Source organism: Periplaneta americana, chromosome 4 (genome assembly GCF_040183065.1).
Source record: "Periplaneta americana isolate PAMFEO1 chromosome 4, P.americana_PAMFEO1_priV1, whole genome shotgun sequence".
Classification (NCBI taxonomy): Eukaryota; Metazoa; Arthropoda; class Insecta; order Blattodea; family Blattidae; genus Periplaneta; species Periplaneta americana.
The window spans coordinates 117,729,872-117,748,612 of record NC_091120.1 but is presented as its reverse complement, the minus strand read 5'-3'; the positions used below and the strand labels follow the sequence as shown (position 1 = coordinate 117,748,612).

The following is an 18,741-nucleotide window of genomic DNA, read 5'->3' as shown; positions in this document are numbered from 1 at the left end:
CCGGTAAACAATACAGCTTTTGCTGGTGAGATACTGCCTCTAGTTCATGTGCAGTCATAACCTTACCATGAAAAGAGATCTCATACTATTAGGCCTATTTTGTTTAGCATTGCAGAAAAATTTGGCATTAAATCATTAAATATTCCTGAAGAGCAGCCAATAATGGAAACGAGAGAGAGAGAAAATAATAATAATAATAATAATAATAATAATAATAATAATAATAATAGTAATAATAATAATAGCAATAGGCCTAATGTGTTTATTTCATTCTTTTGACTTCTATTCACTATTCACGAAAAAGACAAAAATGAAAATGAATGGAATAAAACGATATATCAATGAAGCAGGTACGTATAAAAACTAACCTAACAATATATATATATATATATATATATATATATATATACACACAAAACTTAACCTACTCAGTCCAACTTAACCTAACTACATAAACCAATAGAAGATATGTACAAAATCTAACCTAACTATATAAATCAGTGGAACTGATACATACAAAACCTAACAACGATGTAAATCAAAGAAAAAGATATGTACAAAACCTAATCTAACTATATAAATCAATGAATCAGCTATGTACTGTACAAAGCTAACCTAATTTCACCAGCAGTATCACTACCTACCTATTTAATAAATATTATATATCTGAACTGACTGAAATAATCTAAACTATCGGCAGCGAAAACTAGAAACTGAAATAAAACAACTTTAAATATATATTTTCTTTTTCGTGCGATAAATTAGGCTCCCAACTCAAATCACAAGCATTATAATCTGTGGGTTACACATTAATTTGTTATTGTTTGTTCACTTGTTTTGAAAGGTATTGTGGGACTTCTATTACCAACCAAATTGTAACTCTACACTTTGCTGGCGTAAAGTGACACTTTGTAAAGTACACTTCTTTAATCGTCTATGAATACCACTAATATGAAAGAGCCACTTTCGTTAAAAGTGTCACTTTGCAAAGTGGTGATATGAAGTGTCGACTATGAATACCAGCCTAAGTGGCAGAAATTCTTTCATATGAAACAAGGAGTGAAGTTGAGAAAATATTTTTTTGAAAGTGTGTGTTACTTGAATATTCCAATTTAGATCGCTATCCATAAAAATGCCAAGATTTTTAACTGTTTCACTGTATTTAACAATAATCCCATTCAATATTATATGTGATATAGTATTATTGTAGTATTATATACTATTTTTAAATAATCGTGAAAATTTTGTGGACTCTCGAAAAGTTAGAGACGCTTTAAGAGAAAAAGAATTTGAAAATTGGTGTACATTGCAACAAAAGGGTAAAGGAGTGATTCTTAACAAAGAGTTCCCCCCAGCAAACAGCTGGATAAGAAATCACAAAGGTCTAACCCTCTCGGAATGGATAGACACCCTTAAAATGGAAGGCTATGTTGCTCCGGTCCGAGCTGTACCGGGTAGAAGTCGGGATCGTACCCGCTGTAGGCGCTGTCTCAGCGAGATTGAAACTCTTCCCCATATCCTTGGCTTCTGCCCCTATAGTGAGGCTCTTCGTAACATCCGTCACCAGGCTGTCCGTTCTATGCTGGCTGAGGCACTGAAGGAAGTAGGGTTTACAGTCCATCAAGAGGTGCAGGGACTAGCCATACAAGGAAGTGTTCGGCGAATTGATATCATTGCCATTAAGAACAACTCGGCATACATTCTCGATCCCACCATCAGATTTGAGACACATGCAGATCATCCGCATGAGGTGGACAGTGAAAAGAAACGGATCTATGAACCAACAATCCTGTTCTATAAAGATAAATTAGCCTGTCCCACATTGATGTAATAGGTCTGATGGTGGGAGCACGAGGTACCATACCCTCCTTCTTTGCCAACAAATGTAAAAACATGGGGCTAACACACAGCATTGTGAAGGAAATAGCCATTAGTGCCCTCAAGGATCGGTTCAGATATTGAGAAATCATTTGTATGGGAGTGATAATGGAAATTTCAAGTTATCTTAACCAATGGCTGTTGTTTGGTTTAGATATCAATGCCAATACGTAAATCCGTACTATTATTTTTCTCGCGGTATATGACATTCATATCATTCTAACCTATCTGATGATATCCCCCCCCCCTTTCTTAACTGTAAATGAGCACAAATGCTACTTAGGTGTAAATTTTTCTGACATTTTGTATATTCGATTCCCTCATCATTTCAAATGCATATCATTTTACCTTTTAGGTCTGTTTCCAAATTATATGTAATACGCTTTGTCAACTCTGGCAACCTTTTCATAAGGGAAGCTAACTTTCTTCTTTCTTCTATCAAGAGTGCTTCATAGACGATTATGTTCCATTACGATTGCTTGCGATTTCTCTGGATTTAATCTTGATCCAAATTTGTGTGCCCACAGTGAAATCGAATTCAAGTCTTCGTTTATTTATTTACTGAGATTTACTGCGTCACTAGTCTCGTCAGGGTGGAAATGCAAATAAATTTGCAAGTCGTCAGCATACATATGGTATCTGCAGTGTTTTATCATATTAGTCAAGTCATTGGGTCAAGTGAATAAAGTCTAGCAAATGCTTTTACTAGTACATTTTAGGCAAAAGCTAGTAATATTAGTGAATAACATCTAAAATAAAGCTTTTGCTAAATAGAAAGATCTAGCGGTACTAGTAAAAACTAAATTTTCCAGCATATACTAGAAAAAGTGTGAATAAAACCAAGCATTGTCTTGATTTTATTAGCAATTGCTTAAAAAATTTTAAGTGTGGGTCAACCCAGACTTAAAGGTTTCAGTCTTTTTCTAAACTTTCATTTGAAATGGCGGGATTTATGCAGTTGAGGTCTCCCAAGTTCTACAGGGAACGAGTAAGGACCAGGGAAGAAGACTATTGTGATTTCTACAGGTTTAATGAGGAGAATGTGGAATGGATTGCTAATTATTTTCTTGGTGCGACGAATGAATCCAGAGGTGGTCAAACTTATGAAAATTACATTGTTTTTACAATTATTATTAATTTAAATGCAAGAGATGTTTTCATTCTGTGACCATTCACAAAACTGTGTAAGTTAAGTCATTACTCTCACTGTTACTTAGCTTATCGTTTTTCAGTCCCTCTAATATTAACATCTCTTTTTGTTTTTGAATTTTTGTCAGCTGTAATTGTTCCAATAAAAGAAGTCTTTGTAATTCACTTCTCGAATTCTTCGTTTCCTCTGTTTTCGTGAGAAAGAACTTGGACTTTTTTTTTAGGTGGCGATGGTGGGGAAAATTCTGAAGTAACTTGAGGTGCCTCAGAACAATTACAAACAGTTAGGACTCCTAAATTAAAAAAAAAAAAAAAAAAAATAGGAATGTAAACTTTCATATTTTTAATGTCTCATACTGTTTAAATAAGTAAATAAAATTATTTTGACTCATCTGGAATTTTACTGAAGACAGGATTTTGATCTGAAGTCAGTAAATGTAGAAGCTCTTTTTCCCATGGCTTTAGGACTATTTTCTTGTTACCTGTCGCTGTTTTGTCCGTTTTCTTTTTTACCTCTGCTTTCATATTCTGGACTTTCTTCTTTAATTGCTCCTCTGAAGTAGACTTCCCAAGTTCTTGCTGATATTCATTCACGATCTCTCCCCAAGCTTTTTCTTTTTTACCTTTGATCATAGGAATCTGTGATTTATTAAAAATCATAGGATGCTTGCTCAAAATAGTCACAAGCCTTGCTCGGGAATCGCTTCCACAATCATCAGGATACTCACTTTCCGAAGAAGACATTTCTAAAACTACACACCTGAACTACCCAGAGTCGAACTAAATAAATGTTAAAGAAAACATCTGAATTAACCCAACACAGAGTCAAAATAAAGAAAACAGGTGTTAATTAAAGTAATTTCAACAATCGATAATGGTATTGTCGTCAATACATGCCACACTGTAAATACACGTGTCTAGCCAGCAAAAGCTAAGATTTTCCAGCACTTTCTACCTAGCATTTGCAAAAGATTATTCACACAATGTTAAGCTAATGCTAATGCTAGTACTGAATGCTAGATAACAATTGCTTTTGCTAATACTTAATTCTAACAGCTAAAGCTTACCTTTTATTCACTTGGCCCATTAACCCTTAAAAGCCTGAATTATTTTTCGTCAAGTTTTTCGTTTATTTCGTTATAGACTAATTAAATGGATGTAATTGAACACAACAATGCTTTTGTTTTCTATTGTTGAAGCGAATATGTGGAATTACAGGGCGTTACCATATGGTAACACTAGGTCATTATGTTGTCAAATCTTAAAGAATGATTTATTGCCTTATAATGACATCTTTCAAGCAATTTATTGAACTTAACTGAACTTTAGCATACAAAAATATATTCATCACTCATTCAGTGTTCTGCCCAAGGTCAGGTCTTTCACTGCAAACCCAGCAGTCTCCAATGTTTCCTATCTTCTGCCTTCCTGTTTGTCCTTTGATATGATCCATATATCTTCATGTCATCTATCTGATATCTTCTTCTGCTTTGAGCTCTTCACCATTCACTCCCGTTCACCACTCCTTCCAGTGCATCCATCAGTGAGCAGTATCTTCTCAGCCAGTGACCCAAACAATTCCTTTTCCTCTTCCTAATCAGTTTCAGCATCATTCTTTCTTCACCCACTCTTTCAAACACGGCTTCATTTCTTATTGTCTGTCCACTTAACACGTTCCATTCTTCTTCTTATTCACATTTCAAATGCATCTATTCGTTTCTCTTCACTTCGTCGTAACGTCCATGTTTTTGCCCCGCACAATACCACACTCCATACAAATAATACAGAAAATACAAAAATAAGAAAATTACTTTCACAATACCTGAACATATATACATAATGGAATTATTGTCGCAATATACTCGTATGAACAAAACACATTTTCGTAACATAACGTTTTACATTAATTTTTGTGTGATTTTCACATATTTCGGTAGTAAGGTAAAACATTTCTCATGAAATGACAAAAAACATGGGCTGCAGAGGCCTACATCAAATTTTGAGAAAGCTGTATGCCAGAAGAGCATTTTCACTAGGACATCTGTGTATCGGAATCACTAATGTTCCATTCCATCGTTTCTTATATAATCAAATGTTCTGCGAGTGACGTCCAGAAAGTAAGTTTATCTGGACTGTTTACAGAAAGAAAACACAATTTCATGAAAAGATTTATTGGAATAGATACAGCAATTGTTGAACTATTTTTAAACATACTGTATTTCCCACCAGAACTGAGACATTTGTCACACCGTGGTATCAACTTTTATCCCTCGTAGAAGTCTCCCGCCTGGAATCGGAACCAGTGTGTGACAGCCGTTTGCTCCTCTCTGTTGATCCTACGGTATCAAAAAGTCTCAATTCAGGTGGAAATATGTTGAAAAGATAGTTCAACAATTGCTGTATCTGTTCTAATAAATCTTTCCATAAAATTGTATTTTATTTCTGCAAACGGCCCCAGGGAAACTTACTTTTTGGACACGTCTCGTAGCTCCAATGTCGCTGTATTTGGAAGTAGATGGTCACTCCTTGCCTTTTGGGGTGCTCCCGACTTCTTCAAACCTCCCATTTGAATTCTATTTCATTCAATGATGAGCCAAATCTTCTACTTGGCTGCCAAGTATGCTGTATAGCAACATCTAACAATCATGTGAAAATGGACTGAAACAGTTTTTACATAGATACAGCGAATTTTTATAAAGAAAACAAAATTTGTCACATCTCTGTCTTTGTCTCTGGAGAAATCGATTGAACTGTTATAATATACTGTTTTATGCACTTCCGTTTCCCTGATGGCACCAATTCCACACATTGCAATGTTGACGGTATCATTCTCTTTCTACCACAGATGACTCTTCAACTTCCTCTTCTTCTATAAAAGGAATATCATCTGGTCCACCTGTTCTGTCGCTATTAACAAAAATAACCCCAGCTTCAGTACTTAGTTTCCTTCCACGTAGGTTGTCGAACATGCCACCCTCTACACCTGTTTGTAACATTCATTTTGTTACTTGTACTTTCTTGCAACTCCATCTTACTATTAGTAGCAAGAGAGCACAAAGAATGAGTGACAACATATTAGCCTAGCGTTACCATATGGTAACATAAGAAACAATGTATTATATCCACAACAATGTTATGGATTGTAAACTTGTGCTTGATGTACACAAGTACTCAACAATAAGTGAAATACCATAACAAACATTACAATCAAGTTCATCAAAATAACAAATAAATTATCTTACTTCTTGTTGCTCTCCAAAATTGCTGCTGAGAAAGCAACATCTAAATCGCGCAGCTGCTCTTGCCCAACCGGTATAATAAATTTGTGATTTCATAATGTAATAAGAAAGAACCAATCATGTAGCTTGGATTCACAAAGAAAAATTCCAGTTTAATTAATTAAGGACGGGTATGAAGCAAGTTATTGTAAATTCCTTTCAAATCAACAATAGGATTTTATTTTTCCAACAATAATTCCTTTCTACAATTCGCCTTAAACGCTCTCGTCAACAATTGGATTTTCACTTAACACAGTATTCGTTATAGCACTCCACCGACGACAATGACAATTTACTTGGACTATTACGAACAACAATGAACTGTTAATCTTAACTAATATTTACAAAGCACTATTTACAAATCAGAACTATCAGTTCTCAGTTCACAGTTCTTCTAGCTCAGTCACTCGAGTTCACAGTATCTCGAACCACAGACCTTCAGAGACAGTTCACTGTACTCGAACTCAGGTCCCTCCAACTGCGGTCCACTGCACTCGAACTCAGGTCCCTCCAACTGCGGTCCACTGCACTCGAACTCAGGCCTTCGGATGCTGACACAGTCGCGGACCCACACTCGAGTCGAACTCCGGTACACAAGACTGGCTTGCTTGCTCTGGCTTAGTCACTGACTGGCTGACTAATCAACTGAAAAACTGCTCTCGTTCCTTAGCGTCCGTAATTTATAACCACAGCGATGTAGCCTCGAAAGTTCGAATTCGCGATTCTTCCACTTCGACGGATTTCTTGGCCTCTCTAGGCAAGCAGAAGATGCGTGCGCAAACTCCCTCGCCACGTAGGCCCTTTCCCCTTACTTCTCTCCACCGCGCGCCATCCCAAAGTGCTCCGTGAAGCCCGCATCGGCTCACGCGCGGTCTGCTCTCTTGCGGGACGCTGGTCGTGAGTTCGAATCTCACGTCGCTGTCACATTATATTGCTTTCTGCACTGCGTTACCATATGGTAACGCTAGGTTAAAATGGGTTAATATAGGTCATGAAGTGTAAAGGTCCGAGAACTGATCCTTGTTGAATTCCAGATTTCACGACATGCCATTTTGAAGAATAATCGCTTGCAATGAACATTGTTGACGATTGCGAAGGTAGGATTCAAACCAAGTAACAGAACTTTCAGAAAGATTCAGAAGTCTTAATTTACATAATAGAAGGTCCGTGTCTACTGTATCAAATGCCTTACTGAAGTCAAGTAATGTTAATTTACGTTCATCCGTGGCTTCATGTATATCCTCATTCACTTCTAGTAGTGCTGTAGTCATACTGTGTCCATTTCTGAACCCGGATTGGTATTCGTCCAGTAAGGCATGTTCGGTTAGATAGTTCATGAGTTGTTTGTGAACAATACATTCCAGAGCTTTTGATAGAACAGGTAGGATACCAATTGGACGGAAATCATTTCTTCCAGAGGTTTGGGTAGGTAGAAGTTATGAGTGAGGTGTTGAATATATGTGTTAATGTTGGCAGCATTACGTCCAATATTTTCTTCAATAATTTTATACTAATATTACCCATCTTCAGCTTTAGAAGTAATATGTTTTATTGCTGCTCTTACTTCAGTTTCTGTGACATATGTAAAGAAAAATATTTCTCTATTCGGAATTGGAGTCATTTGTAATTCGTGAACTGTCTGCTGTATGTCAATCGTATCCAAGGTTATTGACTGTACAGTTGCAAAATGGTCATTTAGTTCGTCAAGAGAAACTGGTACACTGTCTACCTGAGTCCTGGGATTTCCTAAACCAATTGTCCGTAAGCTTCTCCACAGTTTGGAAGAGTCAGCTCCCATCTTCAAAATGTTATGAAAATGTCTCAGTTTTGCTTTCTAATGACTTGAGTAGTTCTGTTACATAAGAGTTTATAATAATTATAAGAGATTTCTGTCTTGTCATGTTTAAACGTTTTGTATGCAGCGTTTCTGTCCATAATCATACTACGTACATCAGCAGTCATCCATTGTGCTTAACCCTAAGTTCGAACTAAAACCCACTAGTATGATATGTTCATACCTGCACAAGTACCTTTCAGCACTACACTCATTTTGCTGACAACTCACTCACTGCACTGGAACTACGACACATTTCACTGATTCTATCCTGATTTCACTAACACTTCAAAAACATTTCACTGTTCAAATACTTTGCACTGCCATTATAAACTGTAAAGCTTCACTGACAGAAACACACTTCACTTACACAACACACTTAAACTGACACAACATACTTCACTGACACAACACACTTCACTGATACAACACTTCAATAACAAATATCAATTACACCCTTTAAATAGTGTGTATAATATAGGCCTACTACCGTCTATTAGTAAAGTCCTTAAGCCTATTTTTAAATACATTTTTGGTTATACATAATTTTCGTAAGGCACATGAGACGGTCAAAAATAAATTTCACTTATAACGCCTAATTTCTTTAGACTTTAGGGCTGACAAGAACTTATCTGCAACTTAATGAACAGCTACAAAATTACATTAATATTTACAACGAAACTGTGAAAAAGACAGAGGTGTACTGGAAAGCCTGATAAATGGTAACCTGCAGTTAGGCTACACAAAAACTACCATTTAGAGAGCACAATGAATGTAGCACATCAAATAACAAAAGAAATAATGTATATTGAACTGAAAAATCTTATTACAGAACTAGTGTAAAACTGCCTACTTTAACAGTATTTACATATATACCTACTACAGATGGAATTCAAAACAGCCTAATTCAATCTGTAGCACATGTATTAATCAGAGAGAAGAAGGTGAAATTATTAGCTCATACTAATGATACTGGCAGCCAATAACAATTGAGTTCACTGCTGTGACGTAATTGTTAGCATGTCTGACAGTGAAATGAGTGGGCCCAGGTTCAAATCCTGATAACTCCGGCACTGAACTCTGGACTCATTTTTCAAGTATTATCATTTTCATTTCATTCTGATGATAGATAACCATCGCAGTTAATAAAGCATTGTAAAATAACCCAATTAAAAAAATACACAAATCATTTCATTCAAAGCAGATCTATAATGTGATGCAAAATTCAGTAATAAGGTACTAATGTTACATGAAAACATTATTTACATTAGTTTTTTGCATATTATACTGTCACTGTCAGTGTAGTTCATGTTCTATTTAACCATTTAACTTTACACAATAGCTCATTCAGTGAATGTGTTGTGAATGAAAACAAATCACAGCCCATTAGAGATAACTGTTATGTATCAGCTTAGGACTACAAAGTACAGTGACAGTTATAAAATATACCGGAGGGGAAATTCTGTCTTCAATTTCACCCAACCATAGGCGGAGTTATGGGGGGGGGGGCATAGGGGGGCACTGTCCCCCCAAACTTGTCAGAACTATTTTTTTTTCCTATTGACATTAGAAAATATTGAATGCAAAAGACTTTTCTTGCTTTTGTTTATGATTAAGTTTCTGTGCTTAAATTGACGAATTAATGTCTTCAGATCATGTGTCTAGACTATATTTATTTTAAATTTCTGAATGAATAAGAATTTCTACGAAACCTTCAAATAAGCCACGGAATGGGACTGATTCTCTGGCACGAGCATCAGTTATTCATAGATTTCAAAAAGGCATATGACTCGGTTAAGAGAGAAGTTTTATATGATATTCTTATTGAATTTGGTATTCCCAAAAAATTAGTTCGATTAATTAAAATGTGTCTCAGTGAAAGGTACAGCAGAGTGCGTATAGGTCAATTTCTGTCAGATGCATTTCCAATTCACTGTGGGCTAAAGCAAGGAGATGCACTATCACCTTTACTTTTTAACTTTGCTCTAGAGTATGCCATTAGGAAAGTCCAGGATAACAGAGAGGGTTTGGAATTGAACGGGTTACATCAGCTGCTTGTCTATGCGGATGATGTGAATATGTCAGGAGAAAATCCACAAACAATTAGGGAAAACACGGGAATTTTGCTTGAAGCAAGTAAAGAGATAGGTTTGGAAGTAAATCCCGAAAAGACAAAGTATATGATTATGTCTCGTGACGAGAATATTGTACGAAATGGAAATATAAAAATTGGAAATTTATGTTTTGAAGAGGTGGAAAAATTCATATACCTGGGAGCAACAGTAACAAAAATATAAATGATACTCGGGAGGAAATTAAACACAGAATAAATATGGGAAATGCCTGTTATTATTCGGTTGAGAAGCTTTTATCATCCAGTCTGAAAATCTGAAAGTTAGAATTTATAAAACAGTTACATTACCAGTTGTTCTTTATGGTTGTGAAAAACACCATAGTCCCATGTTAAAGGAGTGAAAATTTTCAGTAGTTTTCATAAAACAATCATAGTCCAAAAAGATTTTTTTGTGAAAACAGTCATTTTCCAGGAAGATGGAACAATGGTAGCATTTACAAATAATAAGCCATTCATAAACAAAAGCAATATTTTGTAATGTTAATAGAAAAAAAAAAAAAGAGTTCAGACATACATACCCTCCCATAACTCTGCCTATGGTTATGCCCTATTATAATTTGTAGTAGACCTACAGTTGAAGCCCTATACATCTTGGTCCGAAACATCGTGGATATGGATGTAACACTATAAGAAACATGCACACCAAAAATACTTTTATTAAACGATCATATTCCGATATACTGTACCACGGTCAAGCTATAACTGGGGAGTAAGTAAATGATATCCCTCGTAACCTCGTTATATCAGGATTCTATGGTTTTGCTTCCCCCCCCTCCCCAAGGAAACGGTTCTCTCTCCGCCTATGCACCCAACTGACACATCAGTAATTTTTTCCAGATGTCTGAGAACTGCAAAATATCATCTGAAGGATGCTGGCTGCAGATGTAAAAGTGTGACTGTGAAGGTGCGGCTCTCCAAGGAACACAGAATCTACCCGATCGCGTTTCCTCAAGATATTATAGATTGAAATTGGGAAAGTGTAATTTTCTCAGATGAGTCCATGTTTTCCTTGGCAAACAACGGGCCAGTATGAGTTCTGCGACTCACAGGAATCGGAAAAAATGCAAAATTCGTGAAAGAATGTGCATGTTCTGTTCACACTGCCTTATCTGTGTGGGAGTGAATGTCCTCGCACAGAATCTAATATCTTCACAGGATAGATGGTGGGTTGAATGGTGCTCAATATTTTCATATTCTGAGAGATATCATGGTACTTTCAGTGTGTAAAATGTATCCTGATGGGGTTATACTTTTCCAGCAGGATCAGTCACCAATCCATAAGGTGGGTATAGTCGTACGTTGGCTGACTGACATTGAGGTGGAGGTGCTGGATTGGACACCTTGTGGAACCTATCTCAGCTTCATCAAAAATGTCTGAAGAGAGATAAAATGTGTCATGGCTGAAAACTGGCCTGACCCACACCCAGCATCTAAAGATGTCCCGTGAGATGTCATACTAGATGCCTGAGAGGTGGTGGTCCAGGGCGAATGATACGCAACTTGTCTTGTCTCGTCACTTGTCTTCTTCTGACAAAAGTGAATCCTCAAAATATTATTTTCAGTAAGTTGTTTCTCTTTAAGTGTATTTCATTTTCCAATTCTAAATTTATATAGTTCATATTATAAACGCCTTTTTCTCATAAGTAATATTTTTGACTTAATGTGTTTTGCTTGTAAACCAACTGTATATTCAGTGTTGGTATTAGTGTCGCAATAATTATGGTTATCACAACAGAGGAGAAGGTGTTTATCGTCAAGCATTATTTCTGGTCCTATGGAGTGGGGTGTGAGAATGGGTCAAGCTTGTGCCACGTTAAAGAGCAGTACCAGGAGTGATTTAACAATGCAGCACCAAATAACACAACAATGATAGCTGTCGTCGAGAAGTTCCATTGTATGAAATCAGTCTTATGTCACCTTGCATATTGACTTATCTTGATTTTCAGAGTACTGAAATTATACAAATATACTCTGAAAATCAAGATAAATCATTATAACATGCAAGATGACATAAGACTGATCTCATACAATGGAACTTCTGGACAACAGCTAACATTGCTGCATTGTTAAATCACTCCTGGTACTGCTCTTTAACATGGCGCAAACTTGGCCCATTCCGTATGATCAGAAATAATGCTCGACAATAAACAACTTCTCCTCTGTTGTGAGAACCATAATTGCAGCACTAACCCTAACAATGAATATACAATATGTCGAACTATCATATAAAATAAATACCTGGTTCCTAGGGAAACATGGACAGCAGGTGAGTGATAATTTCAGTACGTTTGTTTTGCCGCATACTGTATTTGAAGCGATGGTTACGATGTTACGAATATTCGGCTCTATTATTTGCTTCACACCATATGTATATATAACACAGAAAAGAAAGTTGTAAGAGTATACAAGAATGTGTAAAATTTAGTTTGTAACTGTACGGCCTGGCAGGTTATTCAAATATCAATATCAATCAATTTTTATTTCCATAAGTGTACATAATTCATGGTTTAATCGACTCACTAATACTGAATATGAACAAAATCTGCTCAACAGTTTAGGAGAATCACTGTATACAGACACAGATGACATGTTGGAAATTGAATTTTTGGTATCAAAGATACTGAAAACAGTATTTTCGTGAAAATCTGGAAATCAACGTTTTGCAGCATCACAATCTTTTTCTATGATGTGAAAGTAAAATAAAAAATGTAATTTCTTCTATTCAAAAAGGCATATTGTATAAAACGCGTACTTTTCAAAATGAATATTTTATCCAATTCTTTCTCCATATTAGTAGACAGACAAAAAACATTCAGTTATCATAGTAGACTTCAGATGCAGATTGATTGAATTTGTTTAATTTTATAATAATGTTTGTCTTATTATATGACAAAGGTGATTAACTTGAAGGAATGTCACAAACATACCTGCCCCTTCTACAGCATATTTAAACTTTGGTTCAGGTTTTGCAGGTATCAGAGGTTCAAATGATTCTGGCATCATATCCTTGATTCTTTGGTGGTAAGACAACCTGAAAGAAGTACATTACATTTACAGCACCTTGAGAATTTTATTAGGATTTATAATTTCAAAATAACGTGTAATATTTATACCACAAATTGAAACAAATTACCTTAACGATTTTAACAGAACTTCTCGCACAAATTTTGGTCGAGGATGTTCAGGATCAAGCTGTAAACAGGAGTCCCAGTCTTCCCAACTCCAACGGAACTGGAAGTTGCTTAAGTGGTATGCAAACCAATTCACAAACCTGAGACAAAGGGGAATTTGTTACTAGAGATGGAATTTTAACCTTTTTACTTATTTTGTCCTCTATATGAATTCCTATGCTTTTGCAGATAAAATTCGGCTCAAAGGATAAAAATATTCAACTTCATGGAACCTAAGTCTACTTTAATATTGAGCATCTTTTCAGAATAAGAAACTGTAAGAACCTAAACAAAATATTTAAGAAGAAAACTTGTTTTTTTAGGTCTTGTATTATTATTATTATTTTATTATTTGTATTTGCATAACTATCAAAGATTATAAAATAAAGGAAGCAGACACCTTTTCCCTGGAAGTTAATGTCATGTGATGTGTAGGTGCATAGCTTTATCAACAACTGACATTAAATCTAATTTCTATTTACGGAATGACAGAATCAAATGACAATAGTTCGCAAAATTGCATACAAGAAGATTGGTACAGATCAAATTACCAAAGGGAAAGACTGCTAAGAGTGTTCTTTTAAAGTAGTGAATTGCAGGAGATTCCAATTTCTCTATCAAGGATAAAGTTACTTCCTGCCAACTCTGTTCAAAGAAGATATGTAGGAAATTTTATTTCAATTTTGTTATGATTAATTTGGCACGTGCAAATATAATATTTATGGCTGGTTCCAAATGAAACATTAACTAGTGAACATTAAAATATTTGTTGTTGTTGTTTTTATTATTATTATTATTATTATTATTATTATTATTATTATTATTATTATTTATTTATTTATTTAATCTGATAGGATTAAGGCCATAAGGCCTTCTCTTCCATCCTACCAGATAGCACACATAAATACAAAAAATACAAACACATGAAAATAATACAAATTAAATTAAAGCCCTATAGAGGGTCAAGAGGGTTAAAAGAACACTATAGAGCTCTCATAGAACTAATACAATAAAAAAGAAAGAAAACAAAGATAGCAATAACTGATGATGATGATAATAATACATTACATATTAATTGTCAATTTTACAACAGCATAGTAACAATATTTCTTATAAAGGGTGATTCACGAGGAAAGATAAAAAATTTAGGATGTGAATTCTGAAGTCATTCTAACTCAAAAAGTTCATATGAGTATGGGTCTGTTTTCGAATGGTTACGGAGATATGACTCTTTGATTTCACAAAAATTTATGGGATTCCATTGTACTAACTCGCATTTAGAGACAGATAACGGACAAATTTAAAGTTTATATTCACATATGCATACATACCTAATATTCTAGACATTGGGATCAATGTTTCTGCACATTTTCAAAGGTACCTCCTTCTGCTTCAATGCACTGTTGCGAGAGAGTTGCTTGTGGCTGTTCTATATGTGGTGTGTAGAATCCAAAATATAGTCAATTAGCACCTCTCTCGTTTCCACTTTCCTTTGGTATACCAAGTCTTTCATCCAACCCGAAGACAGTAAATACTCTTCGATCTGGTACCCTTCTGTTCGGAAAGCGTCGTTCATATTCAGTGACGGCACGCAAGGAACTTCCATCTCACAAACCATAAACATACACAACATCGGTGTATTCTGCGGTCGAAAATTTATAAGGCACTTGAAAAACACAACTTAACACTTCCGATAACTGTACCTGTATAACTACTGTACTGTAGGTTGCTGACTCAACTGCTGTGAACCGTTAAGTGATACTGTGTTTGTATTATGTGCCAGTTCTGTGTCATTACATCAGACAAGGGCAGGCAACTGGACATTTGTAATGTCCCACCACCAGATTTGTGAGGTGAATGAACTTCTCTTCACATTGCTTACAATGTCGATTCCAATGTTACGTCATTCATTGCGATTGGTGACCTTGTCTCACGTCAGCAGCATATGGTAACATCTGATTCACATTGGGGCGAGACGTTTTACCAAAAAAATGCATCTAGCTCCGCCATCGTTTGAAAATGGACCTATGTTCATATGAACTTTTTCACTCAAAATGGCCTAGGATATCATATCCTAAATTTTTTACCTTTCCTCGTGAATCACCCTGTGTTATAGGTTAATCCGAAGTTGCGCAACCTGACAGGTGTTTAACAAGCAATTCCATGAACTAGAATGTGATTCTTTAATTTAAATTTGAATTTTGATATTGTCCGACAGTCTCTGACATAGTCAGGGAGAGAATTTCAGAGGTGTGGAATCAATATCTGAAAGATGATGAGTAGAAAGATGTTCTGTGCAGAGGAATAGAGAGAAGGTACAGCTGTCAAAAAAAAAAAGTGGCCGCACTCGTGAACAGCGAATATTTTCAAAGTCCACTTCGGGTCGCGGCGATGTTACACGATGCATGTGCTTGTACAAGCAGTTCCCGAACTATGAAAGTGTTCCATGTCTGCGCCTCGTAGGCCAGCGGTAGAGTGCTTGTTTAGTGATTCAAAGGTTGTGGGTTCGGGCCTTCTTCAAGTTTTCATTTTATTTTTTAATCGTCCTTTAGCGATGTAAATGCTATTCAAATTATCATTTATATTCAGTTATAGTTCTTTATGGATATCACGTTATTTATATTTTGTTATCGTTATTTAGAGATATGAATAAAATTCAAGTCATCATTTGTATTCTGTTATCGTTTTATAACGATATGAATAACAATTTTTATTATTGTATCTCCAATGGTGGTTAGCCCTATTTTACATATGTATGTTAGGGCTATAGTTTCATACACAAAAAAGATAAGCATAAAGAGAAATAGAAAAGAAAATTAAATTATCTTACACGACGTAAACAAAACATAAACAAACCGTAAATTAGGCATTGCGATTGCAAAATAAATATCAGGTATCAATTTGAAACATACAAAAACATTAACAACACACATACGTAACACTTCTATAACACAAATACGCAGCCTTCCGTACCATACATCATAAATTAATACACAATAGTCATACAAACACAATCAAACTATAATTACGACATTGCGACGACATCAAGCATCACATAACTGACTCACATACATAACAAATCAAGCATCCGTTACAACACATACACTTCAACATAGTAATCACACTTTTAAAAGTTACAAATTTGGCTCCAAGAAGAATAAATAGGACACTGTTACTAATTACTATTCTTCTACAATTTCTTAAATATATCTGTAATAAATCTGTGAAATTCCGATATGAATAATATTCACGTTTTTTATATTGTTATCGTTCTTTAGCGATATAGATAATATTCAAGTTATCATTTATATTCTGTTTTCCTTCATTAGCATTATAAAATAATATTCAAGTTATTTATATTGTTATTGTTCTTTCGCAATATAAATAATCTGTATTTTATGTAAGTAATTATTATAACACAAATAACCATCCTTCTTTGTAAAATAGGTTATTTTATTTAGATAATTAAATAAGTATTATATAATATATTAATTAAACAAACCGATATTTATCATTTATATTCTGTTATCATTCTTTAGTGATATTGTATAAATAATATTCTAGTTATTTATATTGTAATCGTTCTTTAGCGATATAAATAACATAAATTTAATATTAGGTTTGGAAAAATCCAGTTGCATAATACTGGTATTAGTTTTTCTTTTTGTATTATTACATTATACTATCTTGAACTACAATAAAATGAAAAGGAGTAACAAGGAATTGAACCCGAGACGTTGACATCTAAATTTCGACGTTCGTCCGGTGAGCTACGAGGGCAAAAGTGTGGAAACATTTTCGGAAAAATTGGCCCAATCACACTAAGATTTTCTGATGATTCGTAGAAGCTAGTCCAGGATGTTGGGGGCAAAGGCTAATTGAGATTTCCCGGTCTCTGATCGGGTCAAACATCCTGATAGAATTAATATTTAACCCTTGCCGTGACTTTCGGTGAAGTCCGGAGGGCCCAATTAGTCAAATCCACTCTCCTCATCTCCATGCTTGGGTCCCCTGGAATTTAATAAGATGCGAAAGAGATAGTGGTGTGCAGAAAGCAACGGGATGTTACCGCATTTAGGCCTATCCTTCTCAAGAAAAACTGCAAACATGAACAAAGGAAGCTTTTAATAGAAGAAGAAGGATATTCTGCGGACCTCTGGAAAAAGAACTAAGGAAGAGACTAGTGAAGTGCTTTGTGTGGAGTGTGGCATTGTATGGGGAAGGAACATGGACATTACGACAAAATGAAGAGAAACGAATTGAAGCATTTGAAATGTGGATGTGGTGAAGAACGGTGCGTATGAAGTGGACAGACAGAATAAGAAATAAAATTGTGTTTGAAAAAGTGAGTGAAGAAAGAATGATGCTGAAACTGATTAAAAAGAGAAAAAGGAATTGGTTGGGTCTCTGGTTGAAAAGAATAATAGAAGACATTAGGATATGTGGATCATATGCGGAGACTAAGAGGAAGGCAGAAAATAGGAAAGATTGGAGATTGCTGGGTTTGCAATGAAAGACCTGCCCATGGACAGAACACTTATGTATGTGGGTATGTTCAGAATGCCTGGAATATCATGTCTAAGAACAGTCGCTATTTGCAAAGACTAGTCGATTCCATGCCCACTCGACTGCAAGATGATCGAGATAAGAGGAAGATAGACTAAATATTGAATTGTGGCTTTTTGTTTTGTTTTTTGAACGCTTAATTGTTTGAATGTTTTAAGGCCGACACCAGTAAATTTGTTTTGTTTATGCCACGAAAGATATTTTTATTGAGAATAAAATCTTTTTTCTTTCCATTTGCAGCCACAATATCATGATAAAGTCATGGTATAATATATTAATGAACCTGATGTTAATTGCTAAAATAATCGTAAAAGAGAAAGGAGCCATTATGTATAGTTTGTCTCTCTCAAAAACATAACAAAAAAGAACATAAAAAGCACGAGGTTGTAGTCGAACGCAGGACCTCATGAATAAGAGGCCTGAACGCTACCATTACGCTATCGAATCACAGAGAGAATACTTCAATTATAACTGTAGATATCAGGCAACGTGGTCCAACAACATGTAACATAGCCTGTCTCCGAATTATAGCGAAGATACCCGAAGGGAACTTTGTTCCAGGAGAGCGGCCACTTTTTCTTTTGACAGCTGTACATGTTTCGGGTTTGAGGTAGTAAAAGGTAAACAAAATGAGATGTTAGGTAAGAGGGTGTGGAGGTGTGGATGATTTTACGTAATAATAAGAGGGAGTTGAAGAGTCTTCTTTCTTTAAGTGGATTCCAAGACAACAAT

At 35.4% G+C, this 18,741-nt stretch overlaps 1 protein-coding gene across 1 annotated transcript in view; it reads right to left on the bottom strand.

Moving 5' to 3' along the window:
• The window catches only part of Cbp80 (Nuclear cap-binding protein subunit 1), a 228,324-nt gene that overhangs the window by 107,519 nt on the left and 102,064 nt on the right, over positions 1 to 18,741 (bottom strand). The window contains exons 10-11 of the mRNA XM_069823863.1: positions 13,407 to 13,544; positions 13,201 to 13,304 (exon numbers count right to left, since the gene is read on the bottom strand). Coding sequence (XP_069679964.1) covers positions 13,201 to 13,304; positions 13,407 to 13,544 — 242 coding nt within the window. The remainder of the gene's footprint in view (positions 1 to 13,200; positions 13,305 to 13,406; positions 13,545 to 18,741) is intronic.